Source organism: Mustela erminea, chromosome 20 (assembly GCF_009829155.1).
Source record: "Mustela erminea isolate mMusErm1 chromosome 20, mMusErm1.Pri, whole genome shotgun sequence".
NCBI lineage: Eukaryota > Metazoa > Chordata > Mammalia > Carnivora > Mustelidae > Mustela > Mustela erminea.
In genome coordinates, this window is record NC_045633.1 from 10,037,157 (window position 1) to 10,055,413 (window position 18,257).

General features: G+C 38.9%; 1 protein-coding gene across 3 annotated transcripts in view; it reads left to right on the forward strand.

Moving 5' to 3' along the window:
• The window catches only part of SMG1 (SMG1 nonsense mediated mRNA decay associated PI3K related kinase), a 106,497-nt gene that overhangs the window by 77,341 nt on the left and 10,899 nt on the right, over positions 1–18,257 (forward strand). For all 3 annotated transcript variants that reach the window (XM_032328393.1, XM_032328394.1, XM_032328395.1), the window contains 17 exons: positions 211–440; positions 1,967–2,215; positions 2,705–2,843; positions 2,930–3,039; positions 3,162–3,380; positions 4,174–4,364; positions 5,080–5,252; positions 5,401–5,680; positions 6,147–6,419; positions 6,681–6,915; positions 7,161–7,387; positions 10,352–10,502; positions 10,602–10,791; positions 10,964–11,433; positions 13,299–13,436; positions 16,571–16,723; positions 17,802–17,981. In XM_032328393.1, the coding sequence (XP_032184284.1) occupies positions 211–440; positions 1,967–2,215; positions 2,705–2,843; positions 2,930–3,039; positions 3,162–3,380; positions 4,174–4,364; positions 5,080–5,252; positions 5,401–5,680; positions 6,147–6,419; positions 6,681–6,915; positions 7,161–7,387; positions 10,352–10,502; positions 10,602–10,791; positions 10,964–11,433; positions 13,299–13,436; positions 16,571–16,723; positions 17,802–17,981 (3,608 nt within the window). The remainder of the gene's footprint in view (positions 1–210; positions 441–1,966; positions 2,216–2,704; positions 2,844–2,929; positions 3,040–3,161; positions 3,381–4,173; positions 4,365–5,079; positions 5,253–5,400; positions 5,681–6,146; positions 6,420–6,680; positions 6,916–7,160; positions 7,388–10,351; positions 10,503–10,601; positions 10,792–10,963; positions 11,434–13,298; positions 13,437–16,570; positions 16,724–17,801; positions 17,982–18,257) is intronic.

An 18,257-nucleotide genomic window follows, 5' to 3' on the forward strand; every position in this document is an offset into this window, starting at 1 on the left:
ATAAGCAGAACTGACGTACAGCTAATAATGCTGGCGTCTAATACCTTGTGACTGAATGGAATGTTCTCTCATGCTCCCGTTATGCTTCCTTGGCTCTCAGTTCTTGACTGCTGCTGTTATTGAGAGGAAACAACAAGGGTGATATATTTGTAACCCCATCCCCACACCATTTGGTCACCACACTAACTACTTTAAATTTTGTTTGCATAGGATTAGAAGATTTACATCTGGATGAGAGAATAATGCAATTCCTGTCTATTGTGAATACCATGTTTGCTACAATCAATCGCCAGGAAACACCCCGTTTCCATGCCCGACACTATTCTGTAACACCACTAGGAACACGATCAGGACTAATCCAGTGGGTGGATGGAGCCACACCCTTATTTGGTCTTTACAAACGATGGCAACAACGGGAAGCTGCCCTACAAGCACAGAAGGTTGATAAATTCAGATATACATGTACTTTTATTTGAATTTCCAGAAAAACCTATATTAACCTCTTTCTTGTTCTATGAAATACTCATACGTTTTCTGTACTTGAGCATTTTGGTAAATTTATAAATGTTCTAAGAACAGACTTTTGAAATACCTAGGAAAGTGTTTCCGAGGCATATTTAAATAACGTTTTAAGAGGCGGAAATGGTGACATTTGGTTAATCTTAATCTAGACAAATACAGGGGGAGCAGGTAGGGTGGTATTGTGGTTGTTAATCAGTAAGCTGATATTTCACATCTTGGTGATTTTTTTATTGGGCTTACTAGGGGTCTTTTTATTTTTTAAAGATTGTATTTATTTGAGAGAGAACAAATGGGAGAGAATGAATTGGAGGGGAGACATAGAGGGAGGAGAGGCAGAAGGGAGGCCATGTGGGGCTCCATCATAGAACCACAGCACCACAGGATCTCGGGATCAGGAGCCAAGAAGAAGGCAGACACTTAATTGAGCCACCCAATGCCCCAGGGTCTTCTAAATTAAATTTACAGATAAGAGAGCTTTGACAACCAGTTTCTTTTAAGTTTGTAAAAAAGAGACAGCCTTACATTATAATTGCTGTGATGTCATATTTCGTGCCTGTTGAAATTTATGATTTTGATTTAGACTAGGGATTTAATTTAGAATTCATTCTAGCTAAGCATCTGGGTGCTTAGTATATATGCCAGGAATAGTACTAAGTGCTATGGAAATAAAGATAAGTTTTAATACAGTCTCAACCTCAGAAGTCCATAGCTAGCCAAAATAATTAATGAGGGTAGGTATGGGAAGGAACAGGGGTTTGAAAGGAGTCAAATTTAAAAAATAAGCACAGGAGACTACAGAACAGTTACTGAGCATTAAATGAGAGATGGGAATTAGAGAGGAGCTATATAAATTTTTCTCTGAATACTGTTAATTTTATGTTGATGATTGAGTCATACCAGTGAAGAATGAAATTTGTGCATAAATGATAAATTTTCAGTAGAATTATGTGTTATAAAGAAAAATGTAAATGTTGAGTTTGAATTGAAACTCAAGAAAATAGAACAGTAGACCACATTTTCAATAAAGTGGTAGGACTTAATTAAGAGAAGGGTTGTAAGAAAGATGCATAGTCCAGAAGAATTATCTATTTGGTCTGTGCAGTTTGCCTGGGAAGGTGGAGAATGTCATTCAAAAACCAGTTTTTAAGGGCCCCTCGGCTGTTCAGTCTTTAATGTCTGCCTTCGGCTCAGGTCATGGTCCCAGGATCCTGGGATCCAGTGCCACATTGGACTCCCTGCTCGGGAGTCTGTTTCTCCCTCTGCCTCCCCTTGCCCCCCAAACTCATGCTCTCTCTCTCACTCTGTCTCTCAAAAATAAATAAATAAAACCCTAAAAAAGAAAACCACACACACAGTTTTTTAAATATTACTTTATAGTCAAAGTAATCTTTTTATATTTATATTTGAATAAAGTTGATGTTTTTCTTTAAAAAATTTTTTTAAGGCCCAAGATTCTTACCAGACTCCTCAGAATCCTGGAATTGTACCTCGTCCTAGTGAACTTTATTATAGTAAAATTGGCCCCGCTTTAAAAGCAGTTGGACTTAGTCTGGATGTGTCCCGACGGGATTGGCCTCTTCATGTAATGAAGGCGGTATTAGAAGAGTTAATGGAGGCCACTCCCCCAAATCTCCTTGCTAAAGAACTTTGGTCATCTTGCACCACACCTGATGAATGGTGGAGAGTCACACAGGTATGTGTGTGTTCTGGGCTGTGATGAGTATCCCTGTTCCTTTTCTCTGCTGCTTTTCTAATCTCTGTTGTTCGCCTTCCTCCTCTTCCCCTTCGGCTCACTGCAGACTTGGTAGTTCTTACTTCAAGTCTTACATTATGTTTATTCTCTAAGGCGTGGCCAGGACTGTGTGAGGACAGAACAGAGGGGATTATGGATGAAATGAAGAGTAAAAGCTTGAGAAAGGAAAAACTAGGGTGGCTGAAAATAGTTGTTTTGTTTTTTATTAAATACAGTGTTCAAATACTAAGTAGAACCAACAGGTACCACAGTGTTGTTGCTGCTCAGTACAAAGCCTCTGGGACCACTTGCAGCATCCCTGAGGAGTGCTATTTAGAAACAAGTGAGATTATGGAATTTTGTAAATTTTAGAGCATCAAGTCCAAGTTGGAAGGAAATTTGCTGATGGTTTTACAACTTGCTCTCCTCACCCCCTCTCCCCTCGTTTAGTCTTATGCCAGATCTACTGCAGTCATGTCTATGGTCGGATACATAATTGGCCTTGGAGATAGACATCTGGATAATGTTCTCATTGATATGACGACTGGAGAGGTGGTTCACATAGATTACAATGTTTGCTTTGAAAAAGGTAAAATTAAATTGGACTTTTACATTTATGTGAGGGTCAAATATTTTTGATGAAAGGACAAAAATATAACAGTTTCTCTTTTCAAGGTAAAAGCCTTAGAGTTCCTGAGAAAGTACCTTTTCGAATGACACAGAATATTGAAACTGCCCTGGGTGTAACTGGAGTAGAAGGTGTTTTTAGGCTTTCATGCGAGCAGGTATGCTCTTTCTTTTAGACCTCTTAATGTACCTGTTAAATTAACAAATCCCGTGGAATGAAAAATGACATTTGAGCAAGGAAACTTGTGGCAAAACCTGATTAAAACACCTCTGAAAACAGGTTCTACACATCATGCGGCGTGGCAGAGAGACTCTGCTGACATTGCTGGAGGCCTTCGTGTATGACCCCCTGGTGGACTGGACAGCTGGGGGCGAGGCGGGGTTTGCCGGTGCTGTCTACGGTGGAGGGGGCCAGCAGGCTGAGAGCAAGCAGAGCAAGAGAGAGATGGAGCGAGAGATCACCCGCAGCCTCTTTTCTTCCAGAGTAGCTGAAATTAAGGTGAAGGCAATGATAAGTGGTCACCATCTTTTTACTAGTGTTATCATGTCCATCAAAAAGCTGGGTAAAGCTATCTTTTAAAAAATATTTTTGGAAGACTATCACGAATATACTGAAAGGTCAGTGAAATAGGACAATTTGATGTCTTGTTAGTAGGAAATGCTTCCATACCAAGACAGATAATCACACTCTTACTCGTTGGAGGTGGGTTCATGATTTAAAAAAAAAATTACACCTTTTTTAATATATTGAAATGTGTTTACCAATGAGTATTATAGTTGTTTTTACTTGGGTAGTCTCCCCTCAGTCTTAATTTTAATATCATGTTAGCCAGTGATGCTAACACTTAATGTTGTGTGGCATGGTGGTAACCACATGGTGTTGTGAGATTTGAGTCTCAGTTTATGGCTGTGTGAACTTGCAGTGGTTATCGTTATTTGTAAAATATATGTGGCGCCATCACGCTCAGTGTTTAAGTAAGAGATTTAAATAGAAAAATATATATAGGGGTGCCTGGTTGGCTTAGTGGGTTAAGGCCTCTGCCTTTGGCTTGGGTCATGATCCCGGGGACCTGGGATTGAGCCCCGCATTGGGCTTTCTGCTCAGCAGCAAGTCTGCTTCCCCTTCTCTCTCTCTCTGTCTACTTGTGATCTCTGTCAAATAAATAAAATCTTAAAAAAAAAAAGAAAAATATGTATGAGATGTCCATCTAATGTGATCCTTGTGGCAGATGTCATCATGTCTCACAGTTCACCCTGTAAGAATTTCCCTAATCATAATTATTTTTTCATAGGTGAACTGGTTTAAGAATAGAGATGAGATGCTGGTTGTGCTTCCCAAGCTGGACAGCAGCTTAGATGAATACCTAAGCTTGCAAGAGCAATTGACAGATGTGGAAAAACTGCAAGGCAAACTACTAGAAGAAATAGAGTTTCTAGAAGGAGCTGAAGGAGTGGACCATCCTTCTCACACTCTCCAGCACAGGTTTAAAAGTGTTGAACACTTGTTTCTAAATATATGCCATTAAGGAGAATTTTCGTATTTGTGTAAACATTGTCAACTTGAATTAGCATTATTACAGCAGTTTACATAAATAATAAAACCTCTCCCAAGGACTGCAGTTCTAAATTATTAATACATAGAAATTCACTTAAATCTTCTGCTTTATTATATTTGATTGAAATGTTTGAGTAATTATGGGAGATAAGTGGATATAGTGGGTTAGAGTATGAACTTGGTTTCAGAAAACCTGAGGTTTGGGTTTCTCTCTACAGTTTGTGTCTTGATTCTTATTCATTAGTAAAGTGGCAGTTATTTTGCCTACTTTGCTGTATTAAGCATTAAACTAAAGAGTGATCTAAGTGAATGAACCTTGTACAGTGCAGGTGCTTGGTAAAGGGTAAATATGCAAATGCCACACACTGCATGAGTCTCTGAAATTAAAACATGTGAAGTATCCATCGTTTACACTAAAGATAACTTAACACCTGGCAGGTGTGGTGGGTTTTGAAAATGTTTTATTTAAAATGTGAGTATAACTGAGAGAATTATGGGAAAAACCAGAGAAGTAAGGGACATTTGAGCAGTGCCCTCAAGATTGAAAAGGAGCTTACCAGGCAGTCCCAAGTATGAACAAAATCAAGGTTATGAAAATATATAGAAGGTAGAAGCAATTAAAAAGATTTTTCCCTCTTATTAGGTATTCTGAACACACTCAACTACAGACTCAGCAAAGGGCTGTTCAGGAAGCAATCCAGGTGAAGCTGAATGAATTTGAACAGTGGATAACACATTATCAGGCTGCGTTCAATAATTTAGAAGCAACACAGCTTGCAAGTTTGCTTCAGGAGATCAGCTCACAAATGGACCTTGGTATGGGTTGATTTATCTTAGATACACATGTTGAGCATGTGAGTTTTGTATTTTTCTGTTTATGTGTGGGGTTCTGGTTTGTGCTTCTTTCAATGACTGCTTGTTTGGAATCGTTTCACCGTAATTAATAATCTTCTTTTACCAAAAGGTCCTCCAAGCTATGTGCCAGCGACAGCCTTTCTACAGAATGCTGGCCAGGCGCACTTGATTAGCCAGTGTGAGCAGCTAGAGGGGGAAGTGGGCGCTCTTCTCCAGCAGAGGCGCTCGGTGCTCCGAGGCTGTCTGGAACAGCTGCATCACTATGCAACCGTAGCTCTGCAGTATCCAAAGGCCATATTTCAGAAACATCGAATTGAGCAGTGGAAGACCTGGATGGAAGAACTCATCTGTAACACCACAGTAGAGCGCTGTCAAGAACTCTACAGGAAGTACGTTGATCACACTTAATTTTCTGGACTTCTTACAAGATTAGATGCAAAGTTGTGTTCACATTATTATTATCGTGTGTGTAATATTTCATTTTTCTGAAAGAAGTGGTTGATGGATGGAAGCTGAATGGGGTCAGGTTTTTTCTTGGTTTTAAGAAGATTTGAGGTCATGTTTTCCCTTATATGATGGTTTGGTTTTCCTAATTAATTACAATGTATCCCAGTGTCAGAGTGATGGGATTGGGGTAAAGAGGGCTAACCTCAGTTGTGCTGTCCCTCGCTAACAAGTCGTCTTGGAAAGTTACTTGAGCTCTTGAGACTTTTTCTTATCTGTAAGAATGGAAATCATGGTTTCTACTGTTTAGGGTTTGAGGATCAAAGGCAATATTCTCCAGTGTAAAATGGGAACTTTCTTTACAAGCAGGAAGTGGTTACATTGTAAACAAGCACCTCTCTTTCTGGGCAGATACGAAATGCAGTATGCTCCCCAGCCTCCCCCGACGGTGTGCCAATTCATCACCGCCACAGAAATGACTCTGCAGCGGTACGCAGCCGACATCAATAGCAGGCTTATCAGACAGGTGGAACGCTTGAAACAGGAAGCCGTCACTGTGCCTGTCTGTGAGGATCAGTTGAAAGAAATTGAACGTTGCATTAAAGTTTTCCTTCATGAGAATGGAGAAGAAGGATCTTTGAGTCTCGCAAGTGTTATTATTTCTGCTCTTTGTACTCTTACAAGGTGAGTTAGCCAACTTCATACTGAGACCATTTTGTTGTCCTGAAAACACTCAGACTTACTGAGATAGCCTGTGCCTCTTGTTTAATACCAGACTTAAGCATTCTCTTACTTTTGTTAATACCAGACTTGAGACATTCCCTTACTTTTATTAGTCTTGCCCACCATTACAGGTGCTTTATTTCCTTTCTGAGTTTGAGGTATCTGCTTTTCTGTGTGAGCGTAGCTTAGGAGGTTTCACTGTACAAACCTTGTTGCATTTAGGCGTAACCTAATGATGGAAGGTGCTGCTTCAAGTGCTGGGGAGCAGCTGGTGGATCTGACCTCTAGGGATGGAGCCTGGTTCTTGGAAGAGCTCTGCAGTATGAGTGGGAACGTCACTTGCCTGGTGCAGTTACTGAAGCAGTGCCACCTGGTGCCACAGGACTTAGACATTCCGAACCCCATGGAAGCTTCTGAGGCAGTCCACTTAGCGAATGGAGTATATACCTCACTTCAGGTGAGTGCTTTTAAATGAGCTTACAGTTGGTAAGTTTGTTTTAGATACTGAACATTGTACTTCTTACTGCTGGTTCAGAAAAGCAAAATTTTTACTTTTCTCCTTTTAATTTTGCTTCACCAGTCATGTAAAGATCAGTGTGAGGTTAGTAGCCAGAAGTTGGTTACCATTGCGTAGGTTTGTTCTTAGTACATGGCATTAAACCTCTAGCAGAATATTAAAATATATTTCTCACATATTTATAGGAATTAAATTCAAATTTCCGGCAAATCATATTTCCAGAAGCACTGAGATGTTTAATGAAAGGAGAATACACATTAGAAAGTATGCTTCATGAGCTGGACAGTCTTATTGAGCAGACAACTGACGGCGTTCCCCTGCAGACTCTAGTGGAATCTCTTCAGGCCTATTTAAGAAATGCGGCTATGGGACTGGAGGAGGAAACGCACGCTCATTACATCGATGTCGCCAGGCAAGTGAATGGTAGCTGTGACGGAGCCGGGGAAACCAGATGACAGGTTCTGGGCTATGTGCTACAAGCTTAGTTTTAATTTTACAGCAGATAGAATTCCTTACAAATGCTTCTACACCGATCTTTTTTAGAAGTTTATTTATTTGGGGGCACCTGAGTGACTCTGCCTTCGGCTCAGGTCGTGCTCTCTGTGTCCTGGGATTGAGCCCTGCATCCAGCTCCCTGATCAGCAGGGAGTCTGCTTCCCTTTCTCCCTGCGTCCCTTCCCACCACTTGTCCTCTCACTCACTCACTCTCTCAGATAACAGGGTGTATTTATTTGGAAATAATCAGAGATTCACAGGAAGCTGCACAGTACATGTGTCCAGGGATATCTTGTGCAGGCTCCTTCCTCCTGTGGTGCCAGCATCTTGCACACGTACAGTACTGTGGCACCACCACAAAGTTGATGTTGGTGTGGCCCGCAGAGCTTACTGCGGTTTCCGCAGATGCACCCAGCATGCGCTGGGTGTGGAGCTCCGTGCACTTCTATCCCATGCACACCGTACTTTAGTGTTGCTCTTTCACCATATGTGTGCTGCACACACACAAAGTGGAGTGTGGCAGTTTTTAAGCCAGCCCTTGGGACTCCATGGAAGCATCTGAACCAGTTTATTTAGTTCATGGAATGTACGCCGTACTTCAGGTGAATGCTTCTAAGTGTGTTCTAGATACTGAACATGGTGTTTTTCATCTCTGAAGTCTAGAAAAACAGTTTGATTCTGGAACCTGCAAAGGTTGGGTGTTTCCTCCAGCCATGCACTATGTCGCTGGCTAAGCTGTAAGCCCATTTTTTTTTTTTTTTTTTTTTTTTTTTTTTTTTTTTTAAAGATTTTATTTATTTATTTGAGAGAGAAACAGTGAGAGAGAGCATGAGCGAGGAGAAGGTCAGAGAGCGAAGCAGACTCCCCATAGAGCTGGGAGCCTGATGCGGGACTCGATCCCGGGACTCCGGGATCATGACCTGAGCCGAAGGCAGTCGTCCAACCAACTGAGCCACCCAGGCGTCCCAGCTGTAAGCCCATTTATCTCTGGTGACTTAAGACTTCCTTTTTTGGCATTCTGGTATCAGGTTTACTCCAGAAAGTGTAGTTGGGAGAGTAGAAATGGGTTGACCTACCATGCTTCCTCCCGTGAGAAAATTCAAAGAAAAGAAAGTAGAATAGTATAATGGACCTTCATTTTCCCATCTTTGGTAATTATCTGCACCTGCTTGAATTGTTTAAATTATTTATCTTGTTTAAATTGTACCACCCTGGTTATTTTGAAGCAGGTATCTTTTCATTTATATATATATATTTTTTAATTTTTTTTTTAAAGATTTTATTTATTTATTTGACAGATAGAAATCACAAGCAGGCAGAGAGGCAGGCAGAGAGAGAAGAGGAAGCAGGCTCCCCGCCAAGCAGAGAGCCCGATGCGGGGCCCGATCCCAGGACCCCGGGACCATTACCTGAGCCGAAGGCAGAGGCTTTAACCCACTGAGCCACCCAGGCGCCCCTCTTTTCATTTTTAAGTGCTACAGGAAGTAGATATGTCTAAAGTGTAAACTTAGTTTTCTTAGTCATGGTGCTGTTACTTCACCCTAAAAGTTAACAACAATTCTTTAATGTTTTCTGTTATCTGCATTTAAAATTCTCCTATTTATGTTTCTTTGTAGTTGTTTCTCCATACAGTTAAAAAAAAAGGTGTAATTATTATAGCATAAACTGAATGTTAGCTAGATGGTGATTTAGATTATTTGCACAACAGCATTATCATTTAAATTGCTAGCATTATTTAAGACGTTACTCAATCTATACACCTTTCTTTCTCACTCAATTTCTGCCCTCATTTACTCCCTTCAATATTTAATTCAGATTCCTCTTACCCTCAAACGGACGATTACTTACTTTTCATGGATGATTTGGGTGACAAACTCCATGCTTGGTTCTGTTACATTTTGTTTGTACCTCGCTTTGGAGAAACTTGATCATCTTAAGAAAAAATTGTATACCATCTTGTAGCTCTTTTTTCCATTAGAAATTGCTCTGGTTAGTCTTTTTAAATTCTCTTATTAGTTTTATAGTTATTTCTGTATGTGTGATAAAGTTGAAAATCTAGTTAACGTTAGTAACATGAGCTGATACTAGTTGTAGGAATGCTGTTTTTGATTTTTTATATGATACACTTAAAATAGTGTCCAGATACATAAGCCACTGACTTAGCTTTTAGTTAATGATGATGTACAGGCTGAACTTCTGAAGACTTACACTCAAACTGTGCATTATTCAAAACCAGGCGTGCTACACATGGCAGGCATCTGAGCTTATGGTCTGTAGTTGGCTCTGTCATGTATGTATGTGACAGTGTGAACATACTTGACAGTTTTTGCTAAGTCTTCCAGCTTTAGAATTTTATGATTCTTGACATTTATTGGGGGTTTGTATTATTTTATGTAAAGTGAGACTGTAATATATTAAATAATTTTTTTAAAAATTGTCATAATTCAAGTTTAATCACATGAACAGTTACTAATACTGAATTGGAACCATTAACTTCACATTGTGATGGTATTACATGTCATTTTATCCTAACACCATTTTCTGCATGCAAAAAGATTTCTAGGGGTGCTTGGGTGGATCAGTCAGTTAAGTGTCTGGTTATTGATAGTGGCTCAGGTAGTGATCTAGGGGTCCTGGGATCGAGCCCCATGTGGGACCCTGCACTCAGCGGGGAGTTCTCTTGAGAATTCTCTCCCTCTCCCTCTGTTCCTCATCCCACTCTTGTGTTCTTTCTCTCTCTCAAATAAATAAAATAAACCTTTAAAAAAAAGATTTATTTTCTGGATTGCATGCTAGCTGTGATTCTTGTTGACCTTTTGTATTCTCCCCCAAATTTATTACTCTTCAGTTAGGATTTTAATTCGTTTTTCTTTATCTCTAGAATACTTCATGCTCAATATGGTGAATTAATCCAACCAAGAAATGGTTCAGTTGATGAAACACCAAAAATGTCAGCTGGCCAGATGCTTTTGGTAGCATTTGATGGCATGTTTGCCCAGGTTGAAACTGCTTTTGGCTTATTAGTTGAAAAGGTAAATACTGATTTTATGACTAAATAATGCATGTGTGGTAAAGTAGTTATACACTGTGTGAAACGGGGAGAAATGAACTTTTTTTTTTTTTTAACATAGTTAAACAAGATGGAAATTCCCATAGCTTGGCGAAAGATTGACATTATAAGGGAAGCCAGGAGTACCCAAGTCAATTTTTTTGATGATGATAATCACCGGCAGGTGCTAGAGGAGATTTTCTTTCTAAAAAGACTACAGACAATTAAGGAGTTCTTCAGGCTCTGTGGTACCTTTTCTAAAACTTTATCAGGTAATCTTTCACATTTAAACATGCTGGATTTACTTGGGTAGAACTTTGGAAGGGGCAGGATGCAGTGGGCTTAAGTTAATTGTGTGTTCGTAAGGTCTTGTTTTTAAATAAGCATCATTATTACCTTATTTTACTTTGCATGAACTACTTCAAGAAAATTTTCCTTTTTTAGGATCGAGTTCACTTGAAGATCAGAATACTGTAAATGGACCTGTACAGATAGTCAATGTGAAAACCCTTTTTAGAAATTCTTGTTTCAGTGAAGACCAGATGGCCAAACCTATAAAGGCATTTACAGCTGACTTCGTGAGGCAGCTCTTGATTGGACTACCGAACCAAGCCCTGGGACTCACCCTCTGCAGTTTTATCAGTGCTCTGGGGGTAGACATTATTGCTCAAGTGGACGCAAAGGATTTTGGCGCTGAGAGCAAAGTTTCTGTTGATGATCTTTGTAAGAAAGCGGTGGAGCACAACATTCAGATTGGGAAGTTTTCTCAGTTGGTCATGAACAGGGCAACTGTGTTAGCAAGTTCCTATGATACTGCCTGGAAGAAGCATGACTTGGTGCGCAGGCTAGAAACCAGTATTTCTTCTTGTAAGACAAGCCTGCAGCGTGTTCAGCTGCATATTGCCATGTTTCAAGTAAGTATTTTTCTAATGTGTTTTTCTCCACTAAAGGAATTTGAAAACTGGGGCGGAATTAATATTAAACAATATAAAGAAAAAATACTTAAACATTCTGAATTGTGCCAGCTCGCAGCAAATCCAGCTTTTTGGCATTTTGGTATTTCTTTATAGTTTTTCCTTGTTTCTGTTCTATGTAGTTGAGAATATATATATATATATATATATATATATATATATATATTTGAGAAATATTTGAGGAGAAATATAATTGAGAATAAATAAATTTGAGAATAAAATATTCTCAAAAAATACATATGTATGTGTGTGTGTGTGTGTATTTTTGAGATTATTTTGTGTTTATACTCTGCAACCTCTAACTTTGTTTCTATCAGTGTTGTATGGTAGCTATTATCTGTATCATTAAGTATTACTTGTAAATATAATTTCTCATGTTTGAATTTATTCGTTATGTGAATTTACCTCCTATATTATTTAACATATAATTAAGATTGTTTCTAAAATGACTTCTGTTTCTCCACTGCCCTAATGATGTGATAACAGCTTTGTGCATGAGTCTGTCATCATTTGGAATTTGTTTTTAGAGGCCTGTTTTTGTCCTTGATTACATAGGGAGCAGTATGACAACATGGGCTTTGAGGGTGAGATGGATTTGGATCAGTTATAGGAACTTGAGTTTACTCCTCCCTAGGTGGGGACCATGTCTCTTACAAAGGTAGAGGATAATGAGGGTTAAAAATAATTTTATATAAGACACTAAGCACAGTATAAATTATAGCTCTTTTTATTCTTTCTCTTCTTTCTTTCATTATAGGCTTCAATATTGTTTGTAGCTTCAGACAGGTTGTGTAACTCATGGAGTAATATTTGGGGCTGTGTTTTCCTAGGATCTCTTTTGGCACAAGAAGGGTTACTTTGTATTATTTATGTTGAAGCTGCTTCCTAAAGGTGGAGTTGGTGGCTTCAGCTTGGTGCATGGAATCAGCATATTTCCTTCTCTTCGCAGTTTTATCATGAGCTGGTTTTTTTAGCTCATAAATTAAGAAAAGTAATTTATTCACATTTTGAAATTGTATTTATTATATATTGTCTTTCTAGTACATTGGAATCTTTTTGTATTTTTTCTTCTAAAAAATGTAATGTTGAACATTTTACTTACACATTCTGGAGTTTATTTCCTTAAAAAATTGACAAATGTATAGAAAATATTGTTAAAAATCCTTAAAATTTTGTTTATCTGAACAAATGCTCATCATTTTAAGCCCTAAACACAATGTATTACTTTTAAATTACAGACCAAAGGTCTCTTGGGCCTTCTGGGGCCTCCCTTAAAAGATACAAGATGGCTCAATCCTCTGTGAGCCAGTTGCCTGCTTTCTGCAACTTCAAGGTTTTCTGGGGAATTCTTTGTTCTGTGACTGCTGCCATCATTTCTTTTAATCACTTGTTTAGCCACATGCTGGACAGTTTTCACCACCCACTATCCCCTCATGCCTTTTCCAGCCTCTTAACTAGAGATATTTCTTGGGGGAGGGGGTTGTATACTAGACTTTTATATAGACTTGGAGACATAGACTTGGAAACATTTTCAGAATTACTACTTAGATGTTGCTTTTCACTGATTCAAGACATTTATCAGCCATTCTCTACATTAGGAAATTTTTCACCTGGTTGTGATTCTTTTGAAATGTTTCTCCAATTACAGTTCTTTGCCTACCTCACTTTGTAGCAGCTGGGCTTTTTTTTCTTTTCCCCCAGTCCTAATTTGCACCTCCCCTCCCTTTATCTAAGGGGTTTTTTTTTGTTTTGTTTTGTTTTGTTTTACCCTGCTGATTCTACTACATTGACTTTTCTTTGAACAGTGGCAGCATGAAGACCTTCTTATCAATAGACCACAAGCCATGTCAGTCACACCTCCCCCTCGGTCTGCCATCCTAACCAGCATGAAAAAGAAACTTCATACTCTGAGCCAAATTGAAACTTCAATTGCAACAGTTCAGGTGTGTTTTGCCAGACCTTACTTGCAGCAGATTCACTTTCAGAAATAACCTATGCTGTGGTGTGGTGTTCACTGTCTACATGTCTGTCCTTGGATGCTAAGCCACAGGGGCATTTTCTTTTTGTACTTTTATTTGTAATTTGTATCTTTTTTTCTTACTCTCCAAAGTAACCAAATCTTATGGTAGCAGTGTATTAGAGACATACTAAATATTTAGTATGGAATAGAGACATACTAAATATTTCAGGTTTTTAATGAATTTGATGATCGCTCTGCCTTTATATGTTCTGGGAACCTTGGTAATTAGAAAAACTTGAATAGGGGCGCCTGGGTGGCTCAGTGGGTTAAGCCGCTGCCTTCGGCTCAGGTCATGATCTCAGGGTCCTGGGATCGAGTCCCGCATCGGGCTCTCTGCTCAGCAGGGAGCCTGCTTCCCTCTCTCTCTCTCTCTGCCTGCCTCTCCATCTACTTGTGATTTCTCTCTGTCAAATAAATAAATAAAATCTTTTAAAAAAAAAAAGAAAGAAAGAAAGAAAAACTTGAATATTTAATTTGTTTTCTGAAGGCATATAGCAGTTATATCTGGCTTACTATTCGTATCTTAAAAGCTTAGACTTTTTTTTTTTTTTTTTTTGGATGAGTGTGTGCAAGTGTGTCCCCATGAGTAGGAGAGAATCTTACGCAGGCTTTACTCTCAGCATGGACCCTGACGCAGGCTCTAGCTCACAACTTTGAGATCATGACCTGAGCCGAAATCAAGTATTGGACGCCAAACTGACTGAGCCACCAAGGCACTCAGCTTAGGCATTTCTTATGTCTAGTTAATGATATTTTATGATGTCGAAGGCAATAGAATGTTTTCCTGACTGCTATTATTGAGTTACCATTTCTGCCTAATATTTAATCTCACCTCCCTCTTTAAAATAAGAAACAGGTCTTGATAATGGTTATATATATCTATATTGTGTTTCCTTATATTTTATGTACTCAATAGTAACTGACATTTTTCTGTTCCTTTTACAAATTAATTTTTATAAAATCGTTTCGGTAGTTTTTTTTTATCTTTTTTTTTTTTTAAAGGATTTTGTTTATTTATTTGGCAGAGAGAGAGAGCATAGCAGGGGCAGCAGCAGGCTCATCAAGTAGAGTTGGTTTTGTTTTTTGTTTTTTTTTTTTAAGCTCATAAAACTAAAAAATCGAGTCTTGATGTGGGGCTCCATCTCAGGACCCTGGGATCATGACATAAGCTGAAGGCAAATGTTTAACAACTGAGCCACCCAGGAACCCCAATTTTTTAACATTTTTAATGAAGCTTTTCTGGAGCTTGCTTTTTTGAAGATTGTATAATACCTTTTTCCTATGTATATTAGACCTAGTTTTCAATTTTGGAGAATGAATACCTGTCCTTTCTGATTTTAGAGGTGTGTTTCTGTGAGAGAAGGAGGGAGAGAAGCAGCACAGGAAAGAGAGAGGATGTGAATTCTCCCACCTGAAGTGTTGAATAAATAATGAAATAACTTTGTCATAGAAAACCTTCCTTATCATGGTGATATGGATAGATTTTTACTGTTACTTACAAACTTTTGAATTTGGGAGAATATGATTTTCGTCTTTCATAATTAAAAACATAAATGGATTTTTACAGTAAGTTTTTTATTTTCTTTAAAAGAATTATTTGTTTACATATTTATTAAAGATTTTATTTGTTTGACAAACAGCTAGAAGGGAAACACAAGGGGTAGGGGAGAGGAAGAAGTGAGCTGGACTTGGGGCTCGATCCCGGGACCTTGGGATCATGACCTGAGCCAAAGGTAGATGCTTAACGACTGAGCCTCCCAGGCGCCCCAAGTTTTTTATTTAATCCAGCATAGTATTTAATATAGCATATATTAATATTTAATACAGCATAGTGATTCAGTAGTGCTGGGTATGCCTCGGTGCACTTTGTGGTAAGTGTGCTCGTTAATCCCTGTGTCTCTTTCACCCTTCCTCTACCCACCTCCCCTCTGGTAACCAGCAGTTCATAGTTAAGAGTCTGTTTCTTGGTTTGTCTCTTTCTCTCTTTTTTCCCCTTGGATCATTTGTTTTGTTTCTCAAATTCCATATATGAGTGAAATCATAAATTTGTCTTTCTCTGAGTGACTTATTTCACTTAGAATTATACTCTCTAGCTCCATCCATGTTGTTGCAAATGGTAAATGGGTTTTCTTATAGATAGCACATAAGGGCATTAAGGAATTTGTAGCAGGTGTTTCTTTTTTCTTTTTTTTTTCTTTTTTTAGATTTTATTTATTTATTTGACAGGGAGAGGCACAGCAAGAGAGGGAACACAAGCAGGGGGAGTGGGAGAGGGAGAAGCAAGCTTCCTGCTGAGCAGGAACCCGATGTGGGGCTCGATCCCAGGACCCTGGGATCATGACCTGAGTCAAAGGCAGCTGCCTAACGACTGAGCCACCCAGGCGCCCCCAGGCGTTTCATTTTAAAGACTGCTTTATTTAAAAAAAAATCTTGGGGCACTCAGATGGCTCATTTGGTTGAGCGTCCAGCTCTTGGCTTGGGCTCAGGTTATGATCTCGTGGGTCATGGGGTTGGGCCCTATATCCGGGGTCTGTGCTCAGTAGGGAGTCTGCTTGAAAGATTCTTGCCTCAGCCCCTCCCTCCACTCTCTTCACTCTTTCTCAGAAGTAAATACGTGGATCCTTAAAAAAATTTTAAATCTTGAAAGCCAGTTCATACCTCCCCAGACATATTGAGCCTTAAATATTCTAAATGAAATAAAGGTTAATTCCAGTAGATGTATGTTAAAAATGATTTCTGAATTATGTATGTTCCGGGATGCCTGGATCGCTCAGTCCTTAAGCATCTGCCTTCGGCTCAGGTCACGATCCTGGGGTCCTGGAATGGAGCCCCTCATTGGGCTCTCTGCTCAATTGGAAGGCCTGCTTCTCTCTCTCCTACTCCTCCTGCTTGTGCCCATCCCCCCCTCCCCTGTCAAATAAATAAATAAAGTCTTAAAAAAAATAAATTATGTATATCCCATCCTGCTTCTTTTGAATTTCTCTTGTATTTGTATAAAATGCTCACCAGGAATTGGAGAGAGTCAAATATTCACTGAGATTCTGCTGGCTTTTATAGGAGAAACTAGCAGCCCTTGAAGCAAGTATTGAACAGCGACTCAAGTGGGCAGGTGGTGCCAACCCTGCACTGGCACCTGTACTGCAGGATTTTGAAGCAACAATAGCTGAAAGAAGAAATCTTGTCCTTAAAGAGAGCCAAAGAGCAAGCCAGGTATTGCAGCCCATGAGCGCCATCCTTGTTACGAGAGTTACAGGATTCTGTAACCAATTGGAGGTTACATGTGGAATAACTAGGAGTTATTCGAGAGTCTGCCATCTAGTTCACAATACTGGGAAGAGGGACTGATAGGCCTTGGTGGGAAGGGCATCCCTTCAGCTGAGCTCACAGCCAATTATTTCCCTAGACCTTTACTTCCTCCTAGCAAAATACAAAGTGGATTTAGCCTCTTTTGGAAAATAGGGAGTTTAATTCCATATCTGCCTGCGGTTCTCTTTATGCAACTGTGGTGATTCTTTGGCAATAAAATGCGTTTATGACCTTGTTTTCTGCCAGAGATTGTGGATTAACATCTTTATGATTGGGGGAAGGGGACAGAAGTTTAAAAAAAAAATTTTTTTTAAGGTAATTTTCAGTGAAGTATAAAATTAGACTAATACAGTGATTCCCATATCTTCATAGCCAATTAAAATCTAGTGATTATCAACTTAAGTCCCACTTGATTTCCTCTATACTTCCTATCCCTCCTGTCCGTCCCATTTTTAATGAAACCCCAAATATTTTTTTATCTATAAATATTTCAGTGTGTATGAAAGTGAGAACTATTTACATAATCACAGTAGTATTGTCATACCTTGAAAGATGTGCATTATATTGTCAAATGTCCAGTTAGTATTTTCTGATCTTTATTGTAAAATTAGGCAAGAGTAGAAGCAGAAGGGCAACATTCCAAATTGAAATTTGTACATAGCACAAATAAACTGCAGCTGAATATGGTAACGGTTTTATTATTAAGTAAATTTTCTGTGTGAAAGCAAACATGTAGAAGATACTTTTGTACTTAAGTGCTTTTAACCATCTCACACCTAATGACATCAACCAAAACAAGGTGCATTTATTCATAGGCTTTTTCAGGATTACACCTATTTCCCAAAAGAGTCATTCATACATATTTTAGGATCAGTTGTGGTCTTGAATTCTGGAAATGAATAGGTAGTATTTTTTCATGTCAAATTAAAATTGCTTTTCCTCCCTTATTTTGATGGTCCTATTCCTCTTTGCTTTTTCATAGGTCACTTTCCTCTGTAGCAATATCATTCATTTTGAAAGTTTACGAACTAGAACTGCAGAAGCCTTAAACCTGGATGCGGCATTATTTGAACTAATCAAACGATGTCAGCAAATGTGTTCATTTGCATCACAGTTTAACAGTTCAGTCTCTGAGTTAGAGCTTCGTCTGTTACAGAGAGTGGTGAGTCTTGAATCTTGGTGTTGCAGTAAAGAGACTTGTTGATGAAAATCATAAGGCCAGGGTTATGCCCTAAAAGTAAATATATTCACTCAGTTTACACTTGTGCAGTGTGTGTGTATATTAAATATTGTTATTATAAGGGATCTATTTTATTTTATTTTTTTAAAAGATTTTATTATTTATTTGAGAGACAGAGATAGTGACAGAGAGCACAACCAGGGAAGAGAGGAAGAAGCAGGGAGCCTGACATGGGGCTCAATCCTAGGACTCTGGGAT